Source organism: Musa acuminata, chromosome BXJ1-6 (assembly GCF_036884655.1).
Source record: "Musa acuminata AAA Group cultivar baxijiao chromosome BXJ1-6, Cavendish_Baxijiao_AAA, whole genome shotgun sequence".
Classification (NCBI taxonomy): domain Eukaryota; kingdom Viridiplantae; phylum Streptophyta; class Magnoliopsida; order Zingiberales; family Musaceae; genus Musa; species Musa acuminata.
This window is the reverse complement of record NC_088332.1, coordinates 3875286-3893555: the sequence shown is the minus strand read 5'-3', so window position 1 is coordinate 3893555 and position 18270 is coordinate 3875286. Positions and strand designations below refer to the sequence as shown.

Genomic DNA, 18270 nt, shown 5'->3' with positions numbered 1-18270 from the left:
ATATCTAAGACTGAGGTCGATATCTGAGAAGACAAGATCAAGCAAAATCAACTAAAAGCATGGGAAAAAGAAGGATGATTGCCATCATAAGCGACAACGTTCCTGCAGCATTCCCAGCCATGCCTATCGAGTGAATGATCAGTGTCGAGGTGCAGAAAAGGAGCTGACACCCGCATCGACCCCAGTGGTAAATGGGACATCTGCTTGAGCCCAGCATGTGAGGGTGTGTTAAGCTTGATGGAGTTCTCAACCAAAGTAACATCAGTATCATCTACAGTGTTCAAAATAGACAACACTGACCGCAGATGCAGCAAAGAGTGTCTGAACCATTGGCAGTAGCTATAAGACCATGCAATTCAAAGCTCAGGGTCAAAGCAACAGCCACCTGATCCGTATCATCAAAAGGCAACTACATAAGAAAGATCTCCTTCTCTTTGCATAGAACGGGGAAGATCGTTTACATGTGCAATGTCAAGCATTCATCAGGTCTCCCTTCTTCTACGTGGATGATAGATAAGTGACTGAGAAAATATGAATGTAGTTTGGATGATGACAGGAGCAAAGCAACCAAAGAGATACAACAAAGAGCATGAAGCTAAGCATGGAAACATGCAAACCCTGCACTGTGTGGTGGGGAAGTAATAAAGATTCCTTGAAAGCTAAGTAGGGAGGGAAGAAAAATGGAAGACAACTCAATCTAAGCTTCCTTACTTTTAACACACAACATATTATAGGATTGCTCAATTTTAGATGTGGCAACCTATTGGCTAACATATCGTATATGCGATGTTATGTGGACATTTAAGATTGATTTAGCAAGCACATTAGATCTCATTTTTCCTGTATTGGCAGTTCTTCAAATGACAGAGTAGATGTTATATTATGAAAGGTTGAAAGGCTCACTTGGGCCGACCCATACAAGTCATGGATCGAAGCGGATTAAACCGGTGAAGGGTTCTTTTACTAGGAGGCCGTGATTGAACCGGACCCAATCGGACCGCAACCTGGTTCGAGCGAACCAAACGAAAAGCATATATTGAGTTCCTTCGTCGTCAATTTCAAAAGAAACCCTCGCTTTTTCCCCCTTCTCGTTGGAATCCTCGCCATCTTCCTGAAACCCCAAGCTTCGATCTTGCCGTCAGCCGATCGACTCGGCTCAAGGTATTTCGTTCCTGCATCAGCGGCAAGGATGGGGGCCGAGGGGAAGTGATGGAGCATGCGAATCTTGGGATTTGCCTCAGGTTCGACGAGCTTAACATGTCCAATAATCTCTTCAGCCTCTCTTTCTCTCTGTATTGTTCTATATTGGATCGTCGAGTGTGCGCAGGATTTGATTGGTATAGTACTTCTAGTTATGTAGATATTGTGCCAATCTCTAAATTTTTCGCAAAATAGATTTATCTTGAAATTTTTAGGCCTAGTTTGCAGATTAAAGGTGTGATATGTATACTTTTTGTTGCATTTATCCGTAATTGTTCCCTGCATACCTTAATCGATGACCTTATAAATCTGCGCTATCCGTATGTGCCTGGATGGGTATCAGAATGTTTAGGTGATGCTAAAAATTAAATGATAGTGTTTTCTGGTATGGATTTCATGTCACTTAGCCTAGCATCATATATGCAACCTCTAGAGGGTAGGCGATTCTACAGTATTGTGCATTAAAGTCCAAAGTTGCACATCTGGAGGTAATCAATTTCAGTATCGAAATAGTTCATCCAGCTATGCTTGTCTTGGTTCAGGACCACATCAAGCCATAGTTTCATGTTCTTATAAGTGTATTATAGCTGCACTTTGAATCTCATCAAGACCTACACTTGGATTGTAACCAAGTCCCATAACATGGCAAGTCTTACCCAGTGGCTTTGTGGTCGTGTAGAAGGTAACTAGCCCTACTGGAAGTCAGATGTTGGGTTCCAAAGAGTTCCAATTCTTTTCTGGCATAATGAGTGCATAAAACCTGATGTCAGATAACTTGAGTTTTCATTGTTTTCATTAAAAGAATGTGCATAATCATGCTGAAATGCTTAAATAAACTGCAGATCGAGAAATACAAGTAAAAGTTAGTTAAAATATTAGAGAAGGATATTAAAAAAAGGGCAAATTCCTGGAAAAGCCTCCAAGTTTCAGAATTTCCTACATAACACCCCAAGTTTGAAAAATTACCACAGAATGCCTCTGACTGCAAGAAAAGGTGATTTTGTCCTCGTCATTTTGAAAATTCTTGCCGCACCCTAGCTCCGCCTCTTCCCGCGTCAGCCCTGGCTGTGCCTCTGCCCTATCGATGGCCCCCCTCTGTCTCACATGGCCACCCTGCTCTCCCCCCAACCCTCACTGTTGCCGTTGGCTGTGAGGACAAGCCGCTCCCCCTCTCCTTCCTCGCTTGCGGTCGACAGCAAGGAGGGGGTGCGAGGAGACCTCACTGTCAAGGCAGGGGTGCTAGGAGGCTATGCAACCCCTGCCAGACCCCTGACCCTCACCGTTGTCACTAGTCACTCTGTCGCTGGTCCAGCTCTGCGAGGGCTGCTCCGTCGCTGGTCCAGCGGGGTGCTGCGGGGCCACTGTGTCTCCGCTGTTGGGTAGGTCCAACGGAGGGGGGCAATCGGCGGGGTGGCGATGCAACTAGGGGTTGGGTGGAAGGAGGTGGCCGACGAGAACAGGATAGTTATTTTGAAAAAAAGATGCTTTCTGAAAAATTTTCAAACTTCGGATGCTATTTAGAAAATTATGAAACTTAGAGGCTTTTTTCGGGAATTCGTCCTTAAAAAAAATCATGCTGCTAGCAAACAAGCTATGGAATGCAATAAGTGAGAGGAAAAAAAAAAGAGCTCAAAATTGAAACAAGGGAAAAAGAGGCAGCTAAAAAGCATTTTCCTACCTTTCTGCAATGTAGCTGGTTCAGATGGGTCATTCAAGTGTCATGCTCGCTCCGTATAGTTAAGAATTTGCTTTGGTTCCGGGTATACATAAACTGCAACTTTTCTTGTTGGCCATTTTTTGTGCATAAGGTTTGAACAATTCAAAATGTCTTTGATGATAACATTGGGTGCTAATCTTCCTCCTTCAGATTCTTCTACTTCTTTTTCTTCTTCATGTTCTTTTTCTTCTATTAAGTTTTGTAGAAGCATTTGCCATATTATTAATGCCTTGTGCCTTTCACTTAGCACCATTTCAACTCCTATTATTTGGTAGGATTCTAAGAACTATGAACAAAAAAGCTACTACATAATACCTACTGAGAATGCCTGTCATCAGAGTTGCAGGGAAATTTCACTAGATTAAACAACTATCAGCAATTTTGTTCTTCAACTTAGATAAGAAATTGAAAAGTCATATGGAGTAAAGAAAATTCTTCTATTTTGTTGAACAGTCCCTTGAATTGGACAAGATACATGTCTAGGTGAATAGGATGAGCAATTTAACTTTATTTTTCCTTGTAACAGAACGATTAATAATTACCAATTTTATACCTCTCTTGAACCCATTTTCAAGAGATCATGTTAGTAGACTCTTAAAATATCTCTTTCATAGTTTTGTATATATAGATTATGTAAAGTGTTAGACTTATAAATACCATTGCTATCTGGAGAAATTGATGTGTGTCTTACATTGATGCAAAGTTGTGAAAGTAACAGAACTTCAAATGCACTTGGAAGCTTTTATGGATTCCAAGCATTCATCACATTAATTTATGTGAGCATTTATGTAAGGCAAAAACATGATGAAAGATGTCCAACAATAGCAAATACATTTTACAAATATTGGTAGATTTAATCTATAGAAGAATTAATAGAAGTCAAAGAAATCTATATATTTTTCATCTCACTTGATTAGTTCTTGCTTCTTGGCCGGCTTCTTCCCTCTCTCCACTAATGTCATCGCTTCTCCAACTCTCTCTAGAGCCTAGAGCGTTCCCCGCTGTCGTTAGGATCTTACTTAACTCAATGTGCAGAAGCTCCTATGCGCTATCGCCTTTTGCTGTCGCCCTCGCCTCTCGTTACTCTCTGGCCTTCACGGACCATTCTTGTCCTCCGCCAGTGCACTCGACTTTTACAATTAGATGCGTTGAGCCCCGCTGTCACGACCTTAGCTGGTTTTGCCTAAGGCGTGCGGCACCCTCGCGCGTCCGTCCGCAAAGGTCAGCCTCCCCGAAGCCCCCCCATTGTCCCTTAAGACCAACAAAAGAGAGAACGGGTTAAAGAGAACGCCTCAATCGGGATCCACAAGTAAACATGTCCGAAAAACACTTCATAAACAATGCAAATTACAAACAGACTTTACAAGCTCTGAATAGTTGCACAACAAAGGGTAAAATGATCCATTACAGACCGAAAAGCTCTCGCACGTGTCCACATGACACAACCTTTATTTACAAGCCTAAAGAGGCCACCAACCCAACTAACATGGGACTATTTAGCCTTCGGCCGCCCCTCTACCTGCTGTACAAGGCATGAACATGCCAAAAGACAACGGACAGACATAAGCATTACATCCAACATCTTGTTTAGAAGTTTGTCCGTTACATTCTCCCCCACTTATCCCTTCGACGTCCTCGTCGAAGCCTTTGTGAACACTGCAACTCTTCGCCTTTGCTGAGTCTTCAATCTTCCGCTCCAGCTGCAATGTGCCTCCTGGCTCCCAGCTGCACTCCGCTGCTGTTTTTGAGTAGTCGAATCTTTGATCCGCCATGCTGCTTCAACTCACCAATGACTCTGACTCTGGTGTGGGGTTGGCTGAGTTGTGTTGATCCTTGTTGATTCCTGTGGATCCGCCAAATGAAGGAAAAGACCATCCTTACTGCGCCAGTCTCTTAAAAATTCCATATGCTGCTTGAACTGGGTGGATGCTTGTTGGAGCTTTAACGAGCATCGTCTCGCCAACTTCTGAAGTTTTGGGTCCTTCCTCCACAAAATCTGCTCATTGACTCTTCTTTCAGTTAGTTGTCACATCCAAGTAGGTTCGCATCACTTCCGCTTTCGATTGGCATTTCGTTGGGAAATGAAGCGGACAATCTACTCTCAGTAGCACTGATCACCGTTGGTGAGGATTTGACAACTATTGTCTTTCTGTTGGATAGATAAGAGAACTGGGGTACTCGGTTTCGCCCATTCTCTTAAGAGTTGAGAAGGCAAAGGTTACTTTGACTTCGCCCGCCTCCTCGAGGTTGTACTTCATGCATCGAGCTGGTTATTGGTCTTCGCCTGCTCTTTGCTCACACTTCTGAAGCACTTGAAGTGTTTGCACTCCTTGCGTTGAGTTAGCTACTGTGATTCACCTTCTCAATGCCATCGAACTTCTGGAATGTGGGAAGTTTTCACCCCAACTTGGAGTAATTCTCTGATAGATGAGGTCGCCTCTGGGATTGTACCGTTTTCTCCATCAACCCTGTCGCCTACTCCACTGAGTAGCAAAGGTACAGCACCGCGTACTGCCTGCTTCGTTCCTTGGTCGTGCACTCTTGCATGACCCGAAGTCCTTCACTTACGGCTATCTTGATGAGAAACTTGTTGACACCGGTCTTACGAAGTTTCTTGGCCTCTGCCCTTCAGCCTTGTCTCGGTACTTGGAGATTGCATCTGCATGCTCCACCTCCTCGGCCCCTTTCACGACCAAGCGCTCTCCCTCTATGAGAGCAAGGGATCAATGACTTGCACGGAAGTCCCGCCTCTGCGGTACCATGGCGCTGCCATGCCCATGGCCCTACTATCCGTCGCCTCGCCTCTGTATCCCTTTTCTTCACAATCAGTAGAGATGTCTCCGTGGCACTCCTCTGAGTCCACCTCCATTCTAACTGATGCTTGATTTTGGGTAGCTATGTCCCTCTGGACTCATCGTCGCTTCCTCGCCCCTTTCGACCCTCTGCTTCAACACATCTGTGTTCTCCAAGCAGTCCGTTTGGTCGATGGAAAGACATACTGCAACTCCCATGCATGGCCTCTGCCATCACGTTGTAGAGTTTGCACCGATTCTGTTCTCCTTAGCTTCCTTGGTAGCAACGTTCGCTTACTCGACCTTGTCCTCTGACTTGTCGGGCTCCCTTAAGCGAATATGAGCTCTGGAGCAGTCCAACTCTCCAGCTGCTTCGATCATACCTCTGTATGATCAAGTCCCTCCCATGGAACTCACTGGTACTTGCATTTGAACTTTTCCCTTGGTGGAACACAGCCCCCATATGCTGATGACCAAGGCTTTCATCCGATGCAAAATTCGATGCACGCCCGGAAGACCCGCCTCTGCGGTACCATGGCCTTCACTTCTTGAATCCATAGCCCTTCTTGCCGTCGTGTTGTTCACCGAAGTGGAGCTTCCAGTAACTCCCGATCATACCTCCATATGATCTCATCCCTCACGGGACAGATTGTGTGTATCGCATTGCCACGAATTGTTCCACCACGATCCGCTGCACCATGTCGCCTCCTGGTGACATCTCCATTGCATTCTGATCCTTGTGGAATAAACTCGAATTGTGAACCCTCCATGTGTGGCCTCTGCCAATACATCGCAGGGTCCCTTCCACCTTCGATTTTGTTCGCTCCTCTGGCAATCGACCTTCATCCACCCACTCCTGGGTCACACCTAGATGAAGCACCGCTCTAGGACAGTCCGTCGCCTAGTAGCTCCCAAAGTCCACCGACTTCACTGTAGTTTGTGCACCATTGTCTGGATCCTGGGCCTCTGCCTCTACCAGCACAATCTCCGCTGCGCACTGCTTCCTTCATGGCAACTTGAATGGCAACACTGTGGCATATTCTTCAAGAGTACCCGCCTCTGCGTCCTCTTGCCCCGTGCTAAGGCCTTTTGAACCCAACTTCGCCTCCGCAAATTGAGTCGCCTTAGTTCCTCCATCAAATGCTCCTCCGAGATAAGGTGCATGTGCCCAGAAGCTCCCTTCGTCTTTGGCACCATGCAAGATGAGTCCGCTTCGTCAGAAAGAAGGACCCATGGAACAACATGATCCTACTCTTGCCTCTGCATGAGTTCATGTCCTTGACCGCTGTCTAAGGAAAGCAATGTGCCTCTGCTCCATGTTCCAACTTCTATGCTGGCTCCCTTCATGCGGCTTGGGTACTTCGCCAAGTTACACCCAAGTTGTTCCGCTCCTCGTTTTTTGCATTGAGTCGATGGTGGCCCTCGCGCCCACCATTCCACGGGTCAGCCCTCCCTTGAGTCCGATCTCTACATCGACTCCAAGTGTACCTTCATAAGTTGCTTTAGGTCGCTCCCCCACTTGATCTCGTAATGCATCCACCAATGCATTCTCTCGAGCGAGATCATGCGACAACTCCTCGCCGCTTGCTCAGTCCATCGAGCTTCGTGAAGTTGTTGTTTGTGAGGTACTCCTCCTCAACATATGAAGTCCGTCTCACATGATTCTCCCTCTGGAGTGCCGAGACTTATCCCTCCTAGATAACTGTCCCGTTGGAGCAACATCTCTCTTCGTTTCGGAGACCACCATCCCCTTGGACTACTCCGATCTGCTGAACAAACTATGCATTGTTCTGCCTCTTGCAAACGCACTTGCTAGATTGCGCCTCCACGTCAATACAGCCACCGCCGCACCCCTCAAGGCCTAGCAACATGCTAAACTCGTTGCACACTTCAGCCTCCTCCGGACGTATCCTTTGCATGCCGAAGAGAAAGTTTCAATGCTCCATGGCGCCGAGTCTCGACCGCCTTGGGATGGCCACGAACATTCCATCGTCCGCATACAAGCCCATGCATGAGTACCGAATTCTTCGAGTTAGCAATTCCCCTCACCTCTGTGAGCTTTGCACAACTCTTTCGGTCGCTGAGCAACTCATTCCACTTTGCATGGTCTCATCCTTTGCCAAGCGCCTCGCTTGCCTTGAGCACCATCAAGTAAAGTTGTCAACGTTGAGCCGTAGCTCAAACTCAGCCATCCCAGCCTTTGTGCGCTCCGCATTCTTCCAAGCTTGCCTGTTCTCGTGGTGCCTCTTGCGCGAAGGGTTGGTCATTCCTCAAAATGTCAATGTTAGATGCCCGCTCCTCTGAGCGACTCTTTTCCCTACATCTCCATGCCCGTTTTCCCTCAAACGTTCGCGCGTGTGCTGACTGCCCTCAACGCAGCCCCGCTAGGTCCCCCACGTTTGCATGTCAAGTGTTTCTATGAGTGCTTGTCCCGCTCTGATACCATAATGTCACGACCTTAGCTGGTTTTGCCTAAGGCGTGGCACCCTCGCGCGTCCGTCTGCAAAGGTCAGCCTCCCCGAAGCCCCCCCATTGTCCCTTAGGACCAACAAAAGAGAGAACGGGTTAAAGAGAACGCCTCAATCGGGATCCACAAGTAAACATGTCCGAAAAACACTTCATAAACAATGCAAATTACAAACAGACTTTATAAGCTCTGAATAGTTGCACAACAAAGGGTAAAATGGTCCATTACAGACCGAAAAGCTCTCGCACGTGTCCACATGACACAACCTTTATTTACAAGCCTAAAGAGGCCACCAACCCAACTAACATGGGACTATTTAGCCTTCGGCCGCCCCTCTACCTGCTGTACAAGGCATGAACATGCCAAAAGACAACGGACAGACATAAGCATTACATCCAACATCTTGTTTAGAAGTTTGTCCGTTACACCGCGGCGGTGTCAAGTTCGATAATGTCACGTTGTCAAGTCTTGGCGAGGTTGAGTAGGGCACCAAGGTTCATTCTATGCTTCCGAGCTCCTTTTTGACACTGATGTCTTTGTCCAGATTCCCATCGGAATGCACCGAGAAAGTGATGGTGTGCAGACTGCGAGGCAGTTGTTTGATGAAATAGTTGAAAGAAATAGACATCCAAAAGATGCACTTATGTTTGTTGGATGATGCCATATGTTGGGTATGTTGTCTATTGCTTTAGCGAAGGATGCAACAATATAAAACTTTGACTGTCTTATAGCTAGGTCTAAGGATCGAATCTCATCCTCGTCACTTATCATTTTCAAAAAATAAAAAAAGAAATAAATGCTTTTTGCATCAAATGATAAAAAAACACATTTTTCACAGAATAATACACCTTGGAAAAAAAGGCTGTAAAAAACTGTAAGCTTTTCCCACCAAGAAGTACATTTACTATATTTATATTGTGATTTGGTATATAATTATGAATAAATGCTATTTGCACTGAGCATCTAAAATATGAGCATGGAATGGATGATTATTTGGTAAACAGCTGCCTTAAATTGCACATGAATGTATTTTAGAATTTCATACCCAGGTTGTTTCTTTTTTCAGGTCAGTTCAATGGCATATGATCTTGCACCCTGCTGCCAATTTAATCAGTTTTGATGTTTGCTAGATTACTGGAGCAATTTATTTATGGTTGCAGATGAACTCAGAAACTATGGTGAAAGATTACAAAGTATCTACGTGAGTTATTTCATTTTGTTTCTTAGGAGAATTCGATGAGTTTACAGATATTACCTCAACCCAAGAATGGTATCTTTTAACTGAATTCTGAAACGGTACTCCCAAAGTTTGCAAACTTATATCTAGATGATTCTTCCATGGAATTATTTGCTATATGATAAGAAACTGTGAGGTCCACTTTAAGCCAAAGAGGCATTCATAAAAAGAATAATATATTTAGAGAAAATGGCTTATTCATAAAACCATCAAATATCAGATTGTTATTGGTTGATTAGGAGGTACAAATAAGAATCATAATATTGATTCTTGATACAAATTATGTTGCCTCCTACCACACTCAGCAATCAAGTTGAGGTTGGTCGGGCAGATAATGGTAATACAAGAGCAACCTCTTTAGGTTGAGTGAAGCAAGTGAACAATACAAATAGGCTAGAGAAAACTAGTTTGCTTCAAGTCAAGGGCATTTTGGGCCCCCTCTCTTCGTTTTCCAGTTGTTGTAGCAAGGACACTCTCCTTTGTTGCCATAGAAACCTGAGGGTACACAGAGGCACTTAATGCAACACTTCTGGCAGAAGAACATGCATGGCTTGTGGTATTGTGTCTTTGAGCACCTCCTTGAGCATTGGGATGGGCATTCTGATCATGGAAATACAATGCATAAATGTTAGAAAAGAAATTACATTCATAGTTCAGAATAGATTTTTCCATTAGCCTAATTATACAAGAACAGATCACTTCCAAGTATTTTTCTTAGTAGTTCTTAGGTCATTCTGAAATGTTTTGTCTCAGAATCTCTTTTCTGTTGTTTTAAATCTCTATAACTATTGTTGCTCAATTACTCATAATAAGACCACCATTTTTGAGACTTGTTTGGATGAAAATGAAAAATGATAAACTTACGGTAGGTTTGCAGGGTGCCTCGTCCGTTTGAAGTCTGAAAAAGTGCATATTAGTAAGAAAATCAGAAAAAAAGAAGAATTGCTACTTTAAACCACTCTATTTAGGAAGTATTTACAAAGCAGGAAGATGTAAATAATTGTACCAGTATGTACTCCCCTTCAGAATGCTTAATTTCTTTGGCCAGCACCTGGAATGCAAAGAAATAACATAGAAGCTAAGAGCAAGCATACTTATTTACATTGTAAAATGGACTTGGTAATGTTATGTGTAGATTGGTAGTATTGGTATCACTGGCTTTCAGAGAAGAGATCCTGACCTTGTAACCAGAGTCAGCCATGGAAATGGCTAGGAGGGCAATGGCCAGCAGAACAACAAGCTTAGCCATGGCTATTGTTCTTCCCAAGTCTAAACAGTACAACAGACAAATGAGCTAAGGAGATGTAGTGGAATGTTGGAGAGGCCGCCATATTTATAGCTTAGATGGGGCAGACAAAAGTCCATAAAGAGGGATAAAATATGCCTCCTTGTGTACCCCTTGGGGATGAAGCTTACACTCTTGACCTTGGTACCTAAAGTGTGGCCTTTGTACCATTGAGGCAATCACAAATCAATATGCATTCAGTTAATACATAATAGCTGGTAGATTCTATCTTTGTAAACAGGCAAGCATACTCTATTATGTAACTTTGGAGAAACCTAACTAAAAGTTTAAGTTTACTTCTGACAAATTAGCAGAACAAATGGAATCAACAAAATATTGCAAGATTTGATCACTGGTAGTTCACAGTACAAATTAGAGCAACAAAAATATTAGATTAGGGAGAAATTATAGTTGGACCCTAGCACAAAGTGGCACCTTAAAAATTGTAGGAAGATTGGGTGGTTTTTGGGAGGCCATCAATTAAAGTGAGGAGCATGTGCTGGTCTCAGTCCATCATGTGATGCAAGGACAAACTTGTGGACACCCATGACATTCTTTGCTATCAAATCTAACCAAAAGTTCATTTTATTTCTGTGGCAAATTAGCAGAACAAATGTTAATCTTTAAAACCTTGCAAAATGTTATCATTACTAGTTCATACATAGTACAAATCAGACCTACAAGAATACTAGTTTAGAGGGGAGTTATAGTTGGACCCAAAAACAAAGTGGTGCCTTGTGAATTGTAGGAAGATTGGATGTCCTTTGGGAAGCCATGCAATTAGTGGTGAGGAGCATGTGCTGGTCTGAGTCCATCATGTGATGCAAGGACAAGCATGGGACACCCATGACATTCTTTGCTATCACATTATGATGGGTGGAACCTACAAGTACCTCTTCTGTGAATGAACCCAACCCCACCCATGTTCTTCCCTTTGTAGTTGTCAAGAAAGAGACACATCTCGCAGAAGGTCATGGCCTCACTGACAAATTGGCCACAAGGTGCACAACTGCCTCATCCAAATCTCATCCCTTTGAATTCTTTAGACATTGAACCCTTTAAGTGTGGGCTCGCTTCCACATGCATATCAGTTAAGCTATTGTCTTTATCATAGATTTGATTTTTTTTTTTAAATGTCAGATTCTACTTGAAGTTAGACCTATATCATCAACAAATTGACATGAAGTCATTTTAGGTCATGACATCCATATACAAAGCTAATCAACATACTGATTGCTTAATAAATTGCAATCTTTTTCTAATTCCTCTGCATAACGGGTTAATTATAGCCAAGGGTTTTGTTTCATTTTAATATTTATGACATTTTAAGTGTATTGTTCATGTAATTTGTTCATTATTTTCTTTCCATAAAACAAATAGAAAATTTAGATATAGTGTTCTTCTAGGTACATGCACCTACAATGCACGTCATATTGGATGGTGGATTTTGATTGTGTCCCGCAATGACAATGTTTTCTCAGCTGCCAAAATAAAATTTACGTAAGTTTATTGCTTACATTGACTCGCTTCAGTGATAATGTTTTGTTAGCCACCTGAATGATCTTTTACCTGAGGGTATTGCCTTGCATCGACTCTCTTCAGACCTGTACTGGTAGGAGTCTTGTGCACTGGACCAATCTTAGTATAGACAAGTTCATTAGTGCTTTGTAGTGGAGGATCGACATCAATGGGACTAAGTAATAGCAGATCTTCTAGGGTTATTGAGATCTTAAACAAGAGAACATATACTCAATTCCCAGGAGATGGACATTTCTCAGAACAATGCAATCATGGTCTTGGAGAAAGTGGCAGGTTAAATTCTAAAATGAAACATATTGGTAGCTTGGGACAGAGGTCAGAGTCACCCATGTGAGAGCATTCACAAAAATCCAACGTTTGTTGCCAACTCCTTTCAATGAAGGCTTTTAATTTTTGGTTCAGTGGGGATCTGCTAACCTCTGTAACCTCCACATGCATCAACAACATGCTCACTTTGCAGGTTTCAGATTCTTGCCTTATCTTAGCCTTTCTATTGTTGCTCTTCTCTCGATGCATCTTTTACAAAGATCTAAAGTAGTAGTTATTTTTACTATTTGAACTAGTAGTATCATATGTTCCTGTATCATAAGATGCTGATGATCTTGTATGCCATTAAACTAATTATCAAATATGAGTAAAATATATTGTGGTATGATTCTTTAATTCTTTAGTGAAATGGGCATGGTAAACTTCATCCTAAATGTTCTCTTAAAAATTGTACCATATGTGTATGTTGTAGGCTTGTAGCTACACTACATGTATGAAAACGTTGTCCGAAATTACATGTATCCTTGAATGCAGTAAAAAACTTTCAGTACTTTGAATTGAAGACAAATGACAAAGATGTAAACTTTCAAAACACAATTATAAAAACCTACATAGCAAAGTCTTGTGATTGCTACAAAAATTAACCACCTTTTTATGCATAAGAAACAAAAAAAAATCAGTGTTTTTTGGGTATAGAAGTTAAGATATATGATTCCTGTTATGCATGGATCACTAGGATTACTGTATATGCCGTGGGATCTTAAGGTGTTGTGGTCGTTGTCCTCGCACCAACATGATCTGCACATCATGAGTAGTTAGTTGCTTTGATGTTATACTGGTCAAGGCCTAGATCTAGTTACCACGTGGGTCAAACCTTCAAGTATTTAGAAGTTGCTGAATATAAATGATAACGCATGTTAATCAAAGTCATTGATCACATCTAATGTGAGACTAGTTGAATTAATTTGTAGGCCTCAAGCCAATTGGCTGGACCGAAACTGTTGGGACATGGTTTGTTTGTTAATGACTGCATCTCGTTACGTTGTTCACATAAGACAGGAGGTGGTGAGAGAAGTTGTTGGGAGCGGACAGGGGAGAAGTGAAGCACCACTCTCTATTTGGGCCTCTCCGGTCCTTATGATCTCCATTTGGGCTTAAGAAGAGCCCGAGTCTTTCAATACACATGGCCAGCCCCATAATTCTGAATCTTACGAGTTCTGGGCCTAAGACCAGCCCAAGTACAGCCCAACCCAAGTTGTTTAAATATAATAATTGCAAAATTGTTCTATCCCTGTGCCAGCAACTCCTTTCCCCGCCTCGTAAACTATGCAAGAACTCTCAAATTGACTTTCTTGGGGATGCCATGAAGTTTAAAGGATGGTTGGGCAGTGTGAAGATAAGACAATTCATGACTTGATGTTGTGCAAAGTAAAATCATGTTTTTAGAATGAGTAAAATCTTGTGATGGATGAGAAAGAACTATTCTTAGTTTGTCTGTTTCCTTTTACTCAACCTTTGGCTATTACTTCTATTTTTTGTAAATAAGAAAATGAAAATAATTGGAATATTTGATTTTCTATGTACTTCCACCCAAAGCTTTAGATATAAATATTTATCTGTTCCTTTGAATATCTTCTCAAAATTATCTTGCGGGATTTAGGTGACATTTGATCCCATTTTTTGATTTGAAATTGGAATTAAAATTTTCTAGTGTCAGTATATGAATGGCAAACTCTCTTACTGTCTTTCGTTTATAAACTTTGGAATTCTAATCAATTAAGTATGAGAACAATAACATTATCTAAGATTAATACATTAGTTAACTTCCTATAACATTTTTATTATTATTAAATTATAATTATTTATTTCATAATTTTGTTATTTATTTTATACTTTATATTATATGTTATATGATTTAATAAAATAAAAATATTTCAACCCCTTATTTATTATTTACTATGTTAAGAAGACTAAAATTAATTAGTTATTGTACTTTATCATGAATGTTATCATTAAAGTATTTTGTTTGATTGAATGACCTTAACTAAGATTTATAGTCTGATTTTGGTACATAAACAAAAATATTTTGTCATTTTAAAATTATTTTGTTAATTCTTTAGAAATGAGAATTGAGATTTATGCTGTTGCTTGTCTTAACTAATCATGCATCAAGTACCACATGCATTCTAACTACGATCTGGATGGGTACAACAAAAACAGGCTTCCATGCCACATAAATTGTTACCTAGTTTAAATTGCTAATTTACTTTTGACATGCTAATGCAACTCATGTTCATGTTTTTTTTTTTTTTCCCTCTAAAGAAAAGCTGATCATTTGCCATTACATCATTGTCAAGCAACACAAAATTCCCCCATCATGTTGACTTTTACAAAGGTTAGTGCTTGACAAGAACCTTGAAGGGAAACAAGCTTTATTTTCTGCCGCAAGAGTTCCAAGGAAGAGAAGCAGGCCAGCAAATCACTCCATCGATTGCAGAATGGCTTGGAATTAAAGAAGAGTCGTCTGTGTCCACCATGATCCATATGGTCCAACCCTATGTGATTTCTGAGGACTAAGTGCTCCGAAGCTGCTTAATGATCAGCTAATGGAATAAAGAGGACAGGGACAGAAAGGTGAGTGCATGACAACTTTCGGCTTGCTTTGATTGGATTAGGGATAGGATCCTTCTCATCTCTTCCGACCATTAGTTTCACTGTCAACTCCTTCCTTATCTGCTGCCCACGTAGAATCTGACTTCAGTGTGTCTTCACTATAGGGACTTTGGATTTACGAAATAGGGGAATCACCCAAGTGAGCATATCATTTGGGCATGGAGATGACTCTTTGGTAGGCCATGGTATCACTGATACAGAAGACCTTTCTTTTTTTTCTTTTACAGGTAGAAGAATCAGGAACCAAACTTCAAGTAATTGGTGGCTCTCCTTGGCTCATCTAGATTACGAGATAAAGAGCATGATTCATGATCTTTCATTGCTCTAAAAAGTATATTTCCATAGATAGCGAGGACGAACACGAGGATTTCCTAAGACATTGCCGGGTGCTCCGGCAGGGGATGGGGTTTTATCAGCTTTGACCAGAGAAGAGGACGGGATAAGGTATAACTTTTAGAATCTTTTATCAGTACCGCTTATCATCGTCCCTCACCCATCTTAAAAACTGCGGTCTTGATAATTACATAACAGTAATTATTTTTTTACTATATTATAAATAAAAGTAGTCTCATGCATTTATTCATATAGCAAATCCTAGTATTCATGTATTGCACTGGTGATGGTATTTTATTTTTTGGTCTATAAAGAGACATCATCCTAATAGTTAAAAGCACTTTGTTTGCTATTTAGAAGTCAAGGACTAGTGGTAATCTTTTAATGGGAGTGTCCTTTTTTTTCTTTTTTTTTTTTTTCTAAAGGTGTTTGGTGACAGAGAGATAAAATAATTGTTAGGGAAAATGCGCTTGAAGAAATGCAGAATCTCTATATTTTGTGATTAAAAAAAATCTCTTCGGCTAATAAAGAAAGAAAATGATGATATGGTGGGATGGAGCCGAGTTTAGATCGACCCTCTCACTCTTCTTTTCTACAGGGCCAAGTCTAAATGAAAGTTTGGTGTCTGTCATGGAGTGGGATTATTCTCAAGTAGCACTAAGTCTTTTTTGGACGCATTCAATGATTTACTGTTCTTACTTTTTCTTGATGGGGTAATGATATGACATACGTTCTTTTCCCTGCTTGATTTATTAAACAAGCTTCAAAAATAGGGTATAAGGATATTTCATCCTTATGAATTTAGATCTGCTATTCATTTCTTTATGTTATATATATATATCCAGTTTTGCATAAATAAAACTGTATCCGTTGAAGTCTCTTGTGACCAGAAGATGATAAAATTTTGATTACCCAGGAAGTGGCTGGTAACATAAATCAAGTTAATTTTCTTCAAAGACCATTAATGCTGCTTTAAAGTGGCCTCTAAAATGCCAACCCTTAACCTTAACACAACTTGGTCCTGGCTTCTCCATTTTAATGGGATTACAAATTAGCCACTAGAAATAAAATTTTGTATTAATCTTTTTTTTTGTTGCTTAAGTACCACCTTGCAAAAAAGGAGTTTCTCTTTTTTAATTTCTATCCTCACAATATATATACATATATACATACATATGTATATATATGCAATGTTACCAAAATAAAAAAAAATCAAAGTAAATCACACTTGATTTTCTTCCTTCTGTGGGGAGGATGAACCTAATGCTTTTTTAACTAAAAGAATGACATGACCAGCCACACTTGCTCCAACCTAAAGAGAGAACCTAGAGACCAAATCCTACCAGACAAAAGATCACCACTGCTGACATCAAACAAGTTGAGAACAGAGAGGAAAGAAGCACAAAGGCCAAGTAACTAAGCTGGCCTTTCTTAAATGGCTTAGCTGACACCACTTGGACTTGTCTAATAATAGCAGATTCTTGATTAATGCAGTTCCTGGTCCTCCTCCGTGATGCTTACCCTTGCTGAATGAAAAATGTTAGCAGCACACACACAAACACACTTCTTTCTTGATTAGAAAGTGAATTATGTAGATAGAGATGGAATGAGCATACAGGTACAATTATGAAGGCTAAGAGGTTTCATGACCCCCACCTACCCAACACTCAGATCTTTGTGAGTATGGTGAACAGGAACTCCAGGTACCAAAGTGCTGAAGATTGAATTTTGAAGCAAGAAACAGAATCATGGAGCTAAAAAAGTTCAGCATCAGCAACATTGGAACAAGCTAAGCAGCAGGAAAAAAGGCAGCGGTGCCTGAGCCTGAATGGGGAAATAGAAGAAACATCCTCATCACGGTAATCTTCTCTCTCTCTCTCTCTCTCTCTCTCTCTTATCTGGAATTCACAATAATATGAGAGATTTAGAGTTGAAAATGTTCTTCTCTCCCTAAATTATTTTCATATCTGACATGACCTCCAAACCCAGAAAAATAAACAGGAAAAACAATTCAGTAATCAACTCAGTTGCCCCAACAAGGATTGTGAGTTCCAAGTTCCACAGAGAACAAGAAATGGTAGCTATGCCATCAGTCTTGAACAGCCCACAGCACATGATCAATTATGACAAGCGTTTATAAAAGCATGCTAGCAATGTGAGTGACACACTATTAGGATTTCCATTTCCATGAGCTCTAGCTTCCTTCATAAACATTTTTAAGATAAAAGAACTAATTTGAATTGATAATAATAGAAAATTGTAGGGAGGAATAAAGAGACACCATGTCTTTAGCAAAGGAATATGTGGGCTATTAACTACTAATACAGGATTTATATTTTTATAGAAATGAATATCTAATTGATTGAGCTACTTGACTAAATATTCCACCCCAGTATGCTGCAAGATCCAAATGTTCATTCATGAACCAACCATTAAGACATCTGATCTCATTAATATATTTCTTTTATACATCTACCTGATTACATATTACTTAATTTTCAATTGACAACATTGTAAGAGTCAGACTCAAGACAAAAGGATGAAGTAGAATATACTTTTCCCAATCAACAGAACAAAGAAGGCATTGACATTGCACAGGCCAAAGTTAATTTCAGATAATCTAACTCAAAGATGAGCAACTGCAATAACACAAGTAGATTGTTCAAAGTGCCCAAGATGAAAAGAGATGGAAGTAACAAGGAGGTGCTGCTACATCCTTTTAAAACTTCTTTGAAAAGAGTCAAACAGGGAGCAGCCTTA

The 18270-nt window shown here is 40.8% G+C and overlaps 1 protein-coding gene and 1 long non-coding RNA gene across 3 annotated transcripts; one reads left to right on the top strand and one right to left on the bottom strand.

Annotated features, from left to right (window-relative positions):
* The first annotated feature begins 1050 nt into the window (after positions 1–1050).
* Positions 1051–16856, top strand: LOC135675699 (uncharacterized). 2 transcript variants are annotated; one of them, XR_010513962.1, is made up of 5 exons: positions 1051–1241; positions 9243–9472; positions 12105–15138; positions 15282–15316; positions 15405–16856. It is a non-coding gene; the product is annotated as an uncharacterized LOC135675699 (long non-coding RNA). The 2 variants fall into 2 exon arrangements; XR_010513963.1 differs by lacking the exon at positions 15282–15316 and having other exon boundaries at positions 9243–9377.
* Positions 9608–11000, bottom strand: LOC103986799 (gibberellin-regulated protein 6). Its single transcript, XM_009404897.3, has 4 exons — positions 10594–11000; positions 10420–10464; positions 10278–10311; positions 9608–10013 (listed from the first exon to the last, which is right to left on the bottom strand). The coding sequence occupies exons 1-4, from the start codon at positions 10660–10662 to the stop codon at positions 9832–9834; spliced, it is 330 nt and encodes a 109-aa protein (XP_009403172.2). The 5' UTR covers positions 10663–11000; the 3' UTR covers positions 9608–9831.
* Positions 16857–18270: the final 1414 nt, after the last annotated feature.

What these genes read in the sequence shown, in the direction of transcription:
- LOC103986799 (XM_009404897.3), bottom strand. Translation starts at nt 10,662, where the DNA reads ATGGCTAAGCTTGTTGTTCTGCTGGCCATTGCCCTCCTAGCCATTTCC. An exon ending in TGGCTGACTCTGGTTACAAG is followed by an intron (nt 10,465 to 10,593) that starts GTCAGGATCTCT and finishes TTTGCATTCCAG; the next exon opens with GTGCTGGCCAAAGAAATTAA. An exon ending in AGGCACCCTGCAAACCTACC is followed by an intron (nt 10,014 to 10,277) that starts GTAAGTTTATCA and finishes TTCCATGATCAG; the next exon opens with AATGCCCATCCCAATGCTCA.